Source organism: Melospiza georgiana, chromosome 4, assembly GCF_028018845.1.
Source record: "Melospiza georgiana isolate bMelGeo1 chromosome 4, bMelGeo1.pri, whole genome shotgun sequence".
In the NCBI taxonomy this organism is placed as follows: domain Eukaryota; kingdom Metazoa; phylum Chordata; class Aves; order Passeriformes; family Passerellidae; genus Melospiza; species Melospiza georgiana.
Window position 1 is genome coordinate 54,182,347 of NC_080433.1, and position 13,652 is coordinate 54,195,998.

At 33.9% G+C, this 13,652-nt stretch overlaps 1 protein-coding gene across 2 annotated transcripts in view; it reads right to left on the minus strand.

The window, feature by feature from the left end:
- IMMP2L (inner mitochondrial membrane peptidase subunit 2) overlaps nt 1–13,652 on the minus strand; it is a 406,903-nt gene that overhangs the window by 134,255 nt on the left and 258,996 nt on the right. For both annotated transcript variants that reach the window (XM_058022289.1, XM_058022291.1), the window contains exon 4: nt 3,237–3,302. In XM_058022289.1, coding sequence (XP_057878272.1) covers nt 3,237–3,302 — 66 coding nt within the window. The remainder of the gene's footprint in view (nt 1–3,236; nt 3,303–13,652) is intronic.

Consider the following 13,652-nt stretch of genomic DNA (forward strand, 5'->3'; position numbering starts at 1 on the left):
GATTTTCTACTTAAAGTCAATTCTCCTGTGAGTCCATGGAAAACAAAACAAATTCTGATCTATGGGAGTTACACTTTGCAATATTGTCTGTATACAAGCTGACCTATAGACTCATTCGCAAGGACTAACTGGGGATTTTTTTGTCCATTCTTTGAATTCTTTTGAAGAGGAAGTTGTACCAGCTTATCTAAATTAAATTATATTTTACAGGTTTGTGGCATGTACTGTATGCTTCTAGTAATTTACAAGACACTACCAAACTCACTTCACCTGCACTAGCAACTGGACTGGAAAAAAGAATAGAAAACTGTAATGACAGTGTTTTTATTTCAGTGCATTTGTACCACTTTGCAATGCCTCAAATTATATTTCAAAAGGTAAATTATTATGTAGTATAATGTCTGACTACCTGAAAAATAGAAAATAAAAGGAGAAAATGGACCTATTATAGATTTTTCACCTACCCACCTTTTCAAAAACTCTAAGTCAGTTATTGTTACTTTTAAAATGCCACAATTTTAATTTCATTAGATACTGTAGAATTAGGATTTGAAAAACAGGATTTTTCTGCCATGGAGTCAACTCCTGAAGTTAAGTCAAAATATAAGGGACCTTTCCTATGGCACTAATGGCTCTGCCTGTTTGATCTTTCATCACTTTCAGTAATTAAGAAACAGTAAAATGCTAATTAACTTACTTTAATTGATAACATGAGAAAACACAGCTTTCTAGTATTATCCCTAATCATGCTCCAAATGGATCAAATCAAGATAATTCATTCAGCTATGAAAGCACAACTACAGAATCACAGAACATATTGCCTATCACTCTTCTTATCTCAGCCCATGGCAATACTCCTTGTCTGATTTAATTGCAGCTGGAAAGGAAATACCACACAGCCACTTGTTCACTCCAGCCTTCCCTGCCAGGGGCAGGGAGGGGAATTAGAAACAAAAGTTAAAATTCATGGGTTGAGAAAGAGCAGCTTAGTAATGGAGAGGAAATAAAATGTAATGCTAATAGCAATAACAGAAATTAATACAATAATATTCACTCTACAATCTTTGTTATTGTTATCGTTGTTGTTATTACTGAAAAGAGAAAGAGAAGAATAAAACTCCAGGATGGCGAGTGATGCACAATAAAATTGCTCACCACCCGTCCCCAAGCAGTGATCAGTGCTCTCCAGCCAGCCCCCTGCAGTTTACACCCTGAGTTTGACATTCTGGGGCATGGAATATCCCTTTGGCCCGTTGGGTCAGCTGTCCTGGCCATGCTCCTTCCTGGATTGTTGTGCTCCTTCTCACTGGCAAAGCATGGGAAATGGGAAAGTCCTTGACATGGGGTAAGCACTACCCAGCGAAAACTGAAGCATCCCTTTGTTATCAACATAATTCTCATTCTAAAGCAAAAAACCACAGCACTGTACCAGCTACAGGAAGCAAATTAACTCTATTCCAGCCAAGACCATGACACGCAGCAAAAAGCTCTGGGACGATTGTCACATCTTCAAATAAAAAAAAAAAGCACATCTGAATTACTGAGATTTTTATCAGTATTTCTATCAATAAAGTAATCTAACCAGGTTTACCACAGACAACTGAGGATCATTGTACAGTCTTCTGTGTCCATGAGTGATTCACTAACCTGTAGGCTCATCAGTATTCTGAATGCACTTGAGCCACACACCTTTGTCCATTTGGCCAGGAACACCCACTAATGTTAATGAAAAGTTCCAAGTCTTAAAGAGTTTGAATGTATAGCAGAGTTAATTTCCTAAAGCTAGAACTTATGTTATTAAATTTCCTTTTTTTTTTTATCAAAATCTACACTCAGTTTCAAAAATTAAGGCAAATATGTTAATAACATAGAACAATGTAAAGTAGCCCTTGAAGTTACCTTTTATTGCAATCTCTTTCTGATATTGCCACAGAAATGAATGAGGAATACTGAAACATGAATAACATTCTTATCATTATATGACTCACAGCACTAATATCAGCAATGTAAGTACCTTCTTAAGGACACAGGTCAATAAAAGACAGTACACACACTACTCTGTCTTTAGCACCTGAAAGTGATAGCTGGTTTTAGCTGTAGATGTCTATAGTTTTTGGACATCAAATTGTCTCCTTTGTTCTAGATATTTTGCTCCAACAGAGACACAACAATTTGTTTTGGTTTCTCAAACCGACATAATTCAGATTTTTTCAATAAAACAGGAACTATATTGACTGCAAGAGAAAAGAAAATACGTAGACATATTTCACAGTGCCCATCCTATTAACTAGAGCCCACTGAGATGAAATTCAAACCTTTAATTTGAATTGCAGCTGTCAAGTACTTCTCAAGCAGTCACTACAGCAGAGCAAGAATCATTATCTAAATGAATTGAGTCACAGTCTGCCATATTGTCTGAGATCTCCCAGGGTCATTCACATCTTAGAATGGGAAACCAGGGATTTACCCTCCCACCTGTACGCCTATTCCACTCTGTACCTGAGAAAAAGAAACCTTTTCAAGCAAGCATTTTCTTCAAAGTAATGCTGTTCCCACCAAAAATTTTTTATTTACACCTAGTGGTAATTTATTTCCACCCAGACCCAGTAGGAAGCTCTATCTGTCAGAGTATACCAAATCTTGAAGTACTCTAGAGTCTACTCTTGCTACAATGGGTTTTTTTCCTGATAGAATAATTTACTCAAAATCAGTTGCACCATATTCCCTAAAGATACCTACAAACTACAATGAAGACAGTAATCTATGAGGGTTCTTTTTTCTGTAAAATAAAATAAAATAAAATAAAATAAAATAAAATAAAATAAAATAAAATATCAAATATGAGATCCACAAACAGACAAATAAATAAACAAAAGCCTAAAAGCAACCTACTTGCCCACCACAATGCAAAACAGCAGCTGGAGTTTCTAAATGAAAAATCATAGCCCTATAATCTCATTGAAAACTGCTGTGCAATTACCTGCCTTGATTTGTAGCAGAGATATTCTCAGTAACAAGCATTATTTGTATCCATGCACATTTCACAAGAGAGTGAGTAGTTTTGTGTAACATTTCTCCTCTCATTAAAAAACAGACAGGTACAATGCTGACATCCTTGTTAATAACAGACAGAAAATGCTAGAAATTACTCGTTGTCTAGGATACTGACTTAAAATACATTAAAAAAGCTTCACCATTCCTATAAAGACTCTGAGACTAAGGCTTAAAATACTTACTTAATAATGTCTCCTTCAAGAGCAATCACTCGTTTAATGATCTTCTGTTCAGGATTTCTAGGAGACCTGAGACAGGAGATAAGGTTACACAATCAGTACCATTCCCATTGTTTTAAGAAGATGAAATAAATAGACACTATGGAAGCCATTAGATGATTCCATGTTCTCCTTGAGTTAGCATCAGTCACACTGTTCCAAAGGGAAGTGAAGCCACTGCAGTCCCTGTCACTGCAAACCATCACTGAAAGCAGTTGATGACTTCCTTGCTAGCAGCACAATAATCAACACACCTTTGATCATGAAACATACACTCCACAACACTAAAAGTAAAGCATCCCGTGAACCAATGGGGAAGGTACCTTTGCAAATAGATTAATGTATTAAAACCTGAATCCCCCACCATTTGTTGGGAAAATGTGTTAAACATTTATGTCTTTCAATCAATTTGGGAGAAAAAAATCTTCCTATGTTATATTAATATCTATCATTAATTTAGGTAAGCCTTGCCTAGGGAATTGTGGAAGTTTAAAAATAAAAGTTGCAAAAATTTCTGAAAGTTGCAGCTTCTGAATGCATTGTTTTTCATTTAAAGTTATTTCTCCACAGCATCTTTAATTGAGTAGATTCTGATCATACATTACATAATAATATGAGAAAGCAAAGATGAACTTGCATGTACAGCCTGAATATCCCAACTTCCTGGATGCATATTATTAGATAGACTATTAAAAGTGTTATTCTACTGTAGTTTTGACAGGTTTATGTAGATATATATTCACCATAAATTTTCATTTTCTTTATACTTTACCTTTTTTCTTTTACTCTTCACTTTTAATTATCTAACTATGCAAACTTAGAAGAATATCTTCATGTTATTAAAAAAAAATTCTTTTTATTTGCTGCTTGTACACAGAAAAGTCAGGGAAGAAACAAACTTTTTCTTTTCTGTTGATGCTTGGGTTCTCCCAATTAAGGTATCAAGTACAATCTGCTAGACACACCACTTACAGAGGTGTATATTACAGTTTTCATGGCTAAAACCATCTTTGAGCTCATCTCTGGTCAAATGGTAAGATTACACTTCTTTAAAAAGCAAAGCTGAGCTAAGTCTGGATGAAAAGCTTGCCCACACTGCTGCATGACTAAAGGCATTTGAGGTTCACTTCGAGTTCCAATAGTTACAATAAAAAATGAGTTCAGATTTATTCTTTTATTTTTTAAAATATTATTCTTAAAAAACCCAAATATTTTAAATTTAGTTTGAGGTTTTAATATTTGTTCCTGTGTGTGCATGTCAATACATTTGAAATAAATTTCTCTTTCAAAGTAATGAAATAAAATTCAAGAAGCCTAATTTTGAATTTGAAAATGCCAAATTGCTTCCCTTTACATTTTACCAAGCCTGGAAACCTATTTTCAACAAGCAATGAGAAACACTGAACATGAATAAAAGCCATATATTTATTCCCGCGTCATCACTCAAATTTTCAAATCATTATGTAATTTACAGTAATATTTTATTTAGCATCAATTTTGCATGAATAGTTGCATATTCCAGCTCAGCCTTGCATTTCATGTTCCTTCTTAAGGCAGGAGCACACAGTTTCATCATATTTTATTTTCATCATATATTTTATATGTCAGTCTTGGGAGAAATTAATCAAGTTTTAGATGTTTGTATGATTTAAATATATGGAATATCCACAGCACTTTCTGATGCTGCTCCTTGCAAGCAACATTTACTTCATTGAGCACTCATTTGAGCATTGACCATGTCCTATTCTCAACCAAAGCACAGTCTATGAAAAGACAACACATCTTTATTTTAAGCTGTTATAAACTTAAAATATTTTTTAATTACTTTACTGCTAACTGATTTAAACGTCAATCTATTTAAGCTCAAGCTGTAATATTTCCCATGTAAAATTTAAGTAATGGAAATGATAATACATAATGTATGTGATGAAATGTGCATTTCTTAAAGATTGAATGAAAACAGATTTTATGTTTTCTCTTTCAAAATTCTGTTCTGTTTTGACACCTCACTTTCAAAAAAGGGTTCTCAGCAACTTCCCAGAAGGCATCTCCACTTGATTAGAATATATATATTGTACTGCAATTATTGATCTCCCTTAATTTTCTGTTCTCATGCAAAAATTTCTACTGACCTTGGAAAAACATCTCTCTAAATTTGAGGTATGGGTAGTTATTCTAAGAGAAGTGACTTGGTTACATGGCTAGCAATGACATATTTAAATCAAATACAATTCATCAGAAAAACTTCAAGGAATTTCTTGCAGATATTATTATGAAAGAGTAATATTTTTAATACTAGAACCAAAACATTTTTTAAATAAATTTCATACTAACATTCTGATTATAATTCATTAAAATGGCAAAGGACTGGTAAGAGACAGATGAGCAGGCTCAAAGTGGCCAATAATACAGGCACTTTTAGACCAAGGATTTTCAGGAGCTGAGCAGAATGTTTTTTTTCCAAGAGCCAGGAGGTAAGGGAGGCTGGTTCTGAAGTGATGGATGTCGATGCCTTCCTGAATGGTGTATAGCATAACCCTGGGATTTCACTGAATATTGAAATGACAAAAACACACAGGCCATTTCTGTCTTCTACATTCAATCCTGCAGAGAACAGTGTCGGATCACACTGCCACAAAGCACATTTCCCAGGAAAAGCAGGAAATTATATAGCCAGCAGAAAAATCCACTCTTTAGCAAGTGATTGTCAGATAGAAATGGTGACAATTCCCTGAAAGATTTCTCTTTACATATTTAGCAACTGAGTATTTCAGTCAATATTACTCCTAAACCTCTCCCTTTCAACCACTTGGATTATTTATTTATTCTAGTGAATACTGCCAAACTTTAAATAATTGCTTGATGAGCTAATTAACATTTGATCAAACAAAAAATTTTCATAACATTTCTTGGTTTTGTATATGTCATTTGAGTTTTCTTTCGTTCTTTGAATTTTCTAAGTACATTCTTCTCAAGAACCTCCACAGCAAATCATTCTAAACTTCCATTTCTGCTGGCTTTTCTAGAGACAATGTTTTTAGAAAATGTCCTAAGATCCTAGCAAAATAACAGAAGCACTGTCTAAATAAATAAATACTACAACACACAATAATTCTTTTCTCTTTGAATAAACACTCAGAGGGTTTTTTTGGTACCTCTTAGAAAGAGACCTGATTCTGTGAACTCAATGAAAAAGCGGACAATATATTTCAAAGGGATAGCTTCAATTAGATACTTTAATGATCTACATGTGTTTAATGTTACCCATCCATTATCACAGACAACCTGGAAAAAGTCTGTCCTCACTGTTTGAAAATTGTTGGAATTTTTATAGCAATTTAGAATCTTCTAGAACAGAAATAATAGCAGGCATTTATTAAAAAGTTGCAGAGAAAAGTGCCTAAAGTTTTCAATTTTTATATGAATATATCTATTTATTCATGCATATGCATAAGTATGCATATTACTGTTAGAAAATCGTTTAACTTTTTATGAGATAGAAGCAAGAGGTTTAGGCAGCAGCCTCAAAGTTTGTCTTCAGATTATTCTCAGTTTACTTCAGATTGTTTCATGTGACTTGATCATCATTTACATGGTGGCAATGGAAGAAATTAGGACTGTGTTGTTGTAGTATAAACAGACTGAAATAATGAAGACCATCTTCTTCAAAATTAAAATTTCTGCTTCTATTTATGCTTTTAATGCCAGATACATAAATGGATTTAACTCCATAAAATAGGATAAGAGAGAATTTTTGAGATCTCAAGCCTAACATTGTGATCCAAAGCCATTCACTCAGTGAGCTCTTCATTTCGCAAAACTAATTCCTCTCTCATCAAAAATTCTAGCATAGCTGGAGTCTACACTTCTGGGAATTTCCAGGATTAATGCCAGAGGGAAAATATGCTGTTTGTCTCTTTCTCAACCCATTTGGGGATCCAATAAATAGCTAGAGGAGTAACTAAAATGTAGATGGAGTCCAGAATAAGCGGCATTAATATATCTAAAGAACTGAGAACCTCTCAGTATGGTTTTGCTGGCTCTACCTAAAAAATATGCTTGAAGGAGGAGGAAAGAGAAGCAGTGGAGCTACCTCATTCTTATTTTCTGTTGCTTATCCTTGCTTCCTGTTGCCAGTATAGTAGCTGATGCTCAAACTCTGTACAGAAGTAAATATGTAGCAATACCCACTCTTTCATTCTTCTAGCCCCATAGCTACGATAGAACAGATCCAACATAGACAATTCTAAATACTGTATAAGAATGGAAATTTACTTAATATATGCACATATTTTCTAAACCAAAATATTTTTAATCTGCTTAACTTTTTTCTCAGTCCCTTTCATCTATATTCCACGCTTCTTTATGCAGATACAGAATCTCATAATAAATGCAATATCTAATTACATCATAGGTTATGACACAATTTCTATATTGTGGCAACTAGTATGCAATTTAACAGTGAAGAAAACCTCCAAGGTTATGACACAATTTCTTTATTGTGGCAAATAGCATGCAATTTAACAGTGAAGAGAAAAATAATTATAAATTTTATTCTTGCTCTTTTTCTCATTCTTGTTATCAGTTTCTCTTGTACAGAATTACTGCAATAAATGTATCCAGTATCAGGTTTAGTATTTGTGTTCAATTTGGACCCACCAGTACAAGAAAGGCATTCACAACTGGAAAAAGTAGCACCAAATAATGGTAACAGAAGAGCAATGTAACACAGTGGCTAAAGAAATCAGGTTTGTGCAGATTAGAGATTAGGCAAAAGGTTCAATTGCCATTGTCATCTATCTAACTGTTGATTAGGAATTCAGAAATTTTGGAAAGCTATGCAGCAAAAGCGATTAGCAAACAACATGAGCTGCAGCAAGGGAAATTTCAGCGGTGCCGTTTGACCTGAGAGGCTGAGAACCACAGCCATACTTAGAGCTCAATGGGACACAGGTCTGGGCAGTCTGACCCAAATTCAGAGTCTCATCTGCCTTAAGTGGGTGGTGAGATTAGACAGTCACTAGAGGTGCCTTAAGACATAAATTACTTTTAACTTCTACAGTCTTTAGTCTTATTCAAGTGTATGAAGAATCAGGATGCAATATCTTAAATTACAAAATATTTTCTCACAGATGCAAGCTCTAATGCTAGAAGAGACCACACTGATCACTGAATTTATCTGCTGTAGCCCACAGATTTTTTTTTTTTGTGTTTTTCTTACAGTATCTAATTCTATTAGAAAGCATTTTTAAAGAACCTTATGATATCATGTCTCAACATTCTGAGTTGCAATGAGACTAACATCCAGAGAAATTACTCTACAGTTTAATTATCCTTGCTATTAGGAAATTGCATCTGCATTCAAAATTGAATTTATCCCAGTTCAATTTCAATTTCATGCCTTCTCCTCCAAGGCAGAAAACCCCTCAACATCTCATTTCTTCTTCATGAAGAAAGATTTGGGTACATTACTTCTTAAATTTCTCTTGGATTCATCAGCCAGAATTGCCTAAAATTCTTAGCACATAATTTTCCAATTCTGGGACCTCTTTTTGTAACTATTTTTCAAACTCCTCCAAGGTTTTAATTTTCTTCTTAGTATATATAGGAATCTAGCATTATTCATCTTGGATTATTAGTACATTTAGTATTCAACTAAGTAGCGCAACATGCCCTTATTTGCTGGCTCAAGCAAAAAATTTATTTCCTGTTTCTTAACATTCCATTTATTTTTGTATAGTCAGACATAAAGCTCATCCTTTTCATCCTAGGAGCTGATGTTGAAAAGACACCAAAAGTGGCAATTGAGCCTTCTCTGAGTAAACTGCTAGCTAAACAATTAAACAATAAATTTTAGATCACTACTTGCACTTCAGATTCAATAGAGCATGTTTGTGAACACCAACCATGTGATTCACATCATGCTACCCTGTCTTTCCCTGCACTGCTTGCACACTTGGCCAACGGTTTACGAAGACAATTGACAAAACCAGCACATGTCTTTGGATGACACAGGAATCTGCTGGAAATATTACTGTTCACAAATGTGCCTCCAACCATATCTACACCTTCACAGCTGAACAGAGCCTGTTTGTTATCTGTCTAATGTCCCCTATTAACTCCACAAAAGGAAAATTTCATGATCAAAATATAATGTGGAACTAAAAAGAACGTTTGAACAAGATAAATACCTATATTATAGCCTGCATCAAAATTATATTTACTTAGCTGTTTTATAATTTTACGTTTAAAACACACCAGGTTTGCTTGACAAAACCTATTCCTGAATTAACGCCTTTAAGTGTATTTTAGCTTCTACAAATAGAATAAGAAATAAACCATGTGATTATTTTTCTCAGATAAGACATTCCTAAGGGCCTTCACTTTGTTTGAATGCTGGAAATTTATTGCAGGTCATGAAGTCATTTGCATTTTCTCCTTTTTCTTCCAGCCTCTTCATTTCTCAAATGATATTCCATACTACAAAAACTGTTTGAGACCATTCTTGCCTGTCAGTATCAATGTTTGAACCCCTTTCTAGTCTAAAATTCTGTTATACTTTTAGAGGAAGTGAAATAGATTAGATTAGCGATTATTTCAAACAGAAATATTATGCAGAACTTATATGAAATTTTGAGAATGTTAGCAGACAACAAGAGCATCAAAAACAGTTCCTCAGATTCTCCTAGACTTCCTTTGGGCTAAATTTTAGGAAGCAGGCCCAGACTTAATAAATACTAGTTTAGTGAAACATTTTGAATATTCACAATTCTTCACTCATAATTTAAAAAGTACTTAAAAGACAGCAATCACACCAACTGGTTAGGCATAAATTCTGGTAATGTTTGATTTGCTCAGCATGTCCAATGCAAAACATGTACAAAAACATCATTAAAAATATGAGAAAAACTGCTTCTATAAACATCCTGTAATTCCTAACTCCATACTATATTAACACTTCTTAGTCAAACCTCTGTTAAAGCAAAATCATTCACTGCCAAAAAAAAAATTTTGTTTTTGCTGAAAGTAGTTACTTATAATAATTATAGATTCCAAGCATGCACTGGTGGAAAAGTAGTGTTTTATTTTTCTTACATTTCAAGCTATTTGTGTATAACCTAGAACAATGCTCACCTGAAATGTCTTGATGAATTCTGAGCAACCTCTAAACAAAAATAGCAATCTGAATAGAACACCTGCATGAAGCCTCAGAAAAGGAGTCATACACTTTGTTGCCATAGTTAGAGCAAGTAAACAATTCTCTCAAGCTCTGCACTTAGAATGGTTCAAGAAACAAGTGGATGTGGCACTTAGTGCTATGGCCTAGTCAGTAAAGTGGTGTTCAGTCAAGGATTGGACTCAATCATCTTGGAGGTCTTTTCCAATCATGTTTCTCTGTTTCTTGTATGCTTGTTGCTCCTTTCCCTTTCTAATGGGCTTCCATCCCTTCCCTTCTCTCTGCAATCTGGTTTAGTCTTGAGCTTTCAAGCAGAGCGGGAAGTAACTCTCTAAAGTGAAAAATAGCTACCATGGAAATAAACATCCACAATGTTATCTCCCAGTACCAGACATTATTTAGCACAGATCTCCTACACTAAGGATGGAGTTGGAGGGAAATTAATAAAGGTCTGCGTATTTGAAATCTGCAATTTCAAAACAACTGAGTTACCCCTGGTAAACCTACAGCATGCTATATAACTGCAGCCTCACTCTATGATGAGACATCAGCAGCATCAGCTTTTCAGTGTTTTTCAAAGGTGTTGGAAGGATATCGCAAATAAATTAGTCTTCAGCAGCAGATAACTATGGATTCTCCCCAGTACTAACTAGATGTATGATTCCCACATGACAAAACTAAGCAATCTTTTCTACACTTTGGATCAGGCAATTAAAATTGTGCATCTGAAAAAATTTCAGAATTATTTAAAGGAAAGTAAAAAATTAATAATAAAAAATCAAATACATCTCCATTAGAAATTACCATTTTTAAATTACACCTATTTAAGCAAAAAAAAAGGAGGACAATTAAAAACTCTAAATAAAATGCTTCACAGCAATAAAACTAATTGGTACTGCAAAACAACATGACAAGGGAATCTGAAAAAACCTCAAAATACTACAGTAACTTGGAAGTATAACTACTAATTTGAAGTAAAATCACATTTAATTGTTTCTCAGCCTTCCAATCCAACCACTTTCAGGTTAAATGACTCAGCTGCTTGTAATGCAGGCTGTGTAATCACAATAGTTATGTGCACTTGACCTTCTTCCTGTTAACAGAGAGACTCAATTAATTACTTGCTGTTTTAACCGGCCATTTCACCTTATCTTCACCTTTTTCAAAAGGGTTGAGTAACTCTAACTTAACCTTTGACTTTGGAAGCATACATAGAAATATTTATCTACAAAATAGGAAGTTAGCCTGATCTAGGAAGGAGAATACCTGGGTTTCTATGCTTAAGAAAAAACAGTAATATATGCACTGTTTCATTAACCACTATGCTGTAGGAGCCACATTTCATCTTTTCTACAGCTGCCCAAACATTCTACTCTGTAATGGAAATAAAATATTACTTACTTCCATTGCAGTAGACAACAGAGGGAAATGCACAGAACACTGCAAAATGTAATCAATTGCTTGTAAATAATTCTTACACTGTCATATGGGATATTAGATGGAAATAACCTAAATCATCTACACATTACCTATAAAAATGATCAAAAAATTATGCTGAAATATGCATTTCTATACCTTCTTCCATTCTGGCTTTAGACCTCTTCCATGCATACAAAATCAAGTAATCAGTTTCTCACCCTAAAATGGCAATTGTATCTACACACCACACATTGTGCAGCAATTTTCAATCATTATTCCTTTCTAATGGGGCGCCAGAAAACTTTTCTAGTTATAGAAAACCACCACAACTATTAAAAAAGTACTAGATGCACATTTAGGTGTTACAAACATCAGTGACCTAGGAATCAAAACATTATTCATTTTGAGATAATAAACATTAAGAAGTCTGGTTCTTATATTGTCTCTCCTGGAGACTAATTTTACCATATCAGATAGGATTAACATTATATTTAGTTAAAAAAAATATGACTCTAAAGAAGCCAAAGTTTTAATCTATTTTGAAATCACCTAAACTCTATCAGCACACTGCTTTTTAAATTTTTCTAACGCTCTTTCAAGCACCTGTTGTGAAAATCTCTTTCTTGATAATTCTAAGTAGCTGGATATATTTTCTCAAATGTAATCTCAGCTACAGTCAAGAAACTAAGCCTTTCAGATGAGTCAAGTCTGTTACAGTCAGTACAAAGAGTGTAACAATTAAAGTGGGATGAATCAGTCTTTGGAGGAGTATCTCTCTCCTCAATGACTACAAAAGAAGACAGACATCAGCTCAGTCTAGCCATCTTGACAGTAAATGATTAAAGATAAACTGCTTAAAAATATTGTTTCATCTACCTCATAAATATCTATAGCAGATTTTGTTTTTCAAATAACACAAGAAAGCAAGTATTAACAGAGAGGTAAAGATAAAAATATAATGTATACTTTTTATATAGTTGTAATATACCTTCTTAGTAAAAAAAAGTTTAAGAACAAAGACATGTCAATGTCAATTCACAGAAAACTAAAAAAACCTACCAATTTAAAGTTCCCTACAGAGGTCAATAGAAGTCCTGACTTCAGGATCATTTATCTTTTTGTCTTTATTTAAGTAGTGTTGCATGCAATACTAATACCTTTTTGCATATTTATGACAAATAAAATGAAAATCAATTATCTTCCAACTAGTAAAGCGTAAAGATGGAAGTTTAACTAAGAAAAAATTTTGTATCTCTATTCATGATCATTAAAAGAACTGTCCATAAGATAGAATACTAAATGTCTCTATGTTCTCACTAAGCAGATGAATATATAAACTATTTTCAGAGTGTGGAGCATTAACGTCACTGGAACTTGTATACAATTATATCATAAAATAACATTTCAGAAATAGAGAATGTTGCTAAAGAATAACTGATTTATATAGCTGAACATTTAGTATTTTTTGTAATAGAATACAGAAAAAAGTGAGAACCAGCATTAGCAAAACACAGCCACAGTTACAAAATGTCATTTACAGAAGTTACAAGACATGCTTTAAAAAAAGTACAGTCATAAGATTACTGGACACAGGTAAAACCACTGACAATAAAAAAAAACCAACCTAAAGTTGGAATTTCTTTGCTTCACAGCTTCCACTTTTATATTAGCTACAGAATTATCTGCAGGTGGCCAGGCTGCAGATGACATCAAGCTGAACTAACCTCAGATTGGCTTTTGTGACAGAAATCCTTGTAGTACTAGAATTTATCACCTGCTTATGA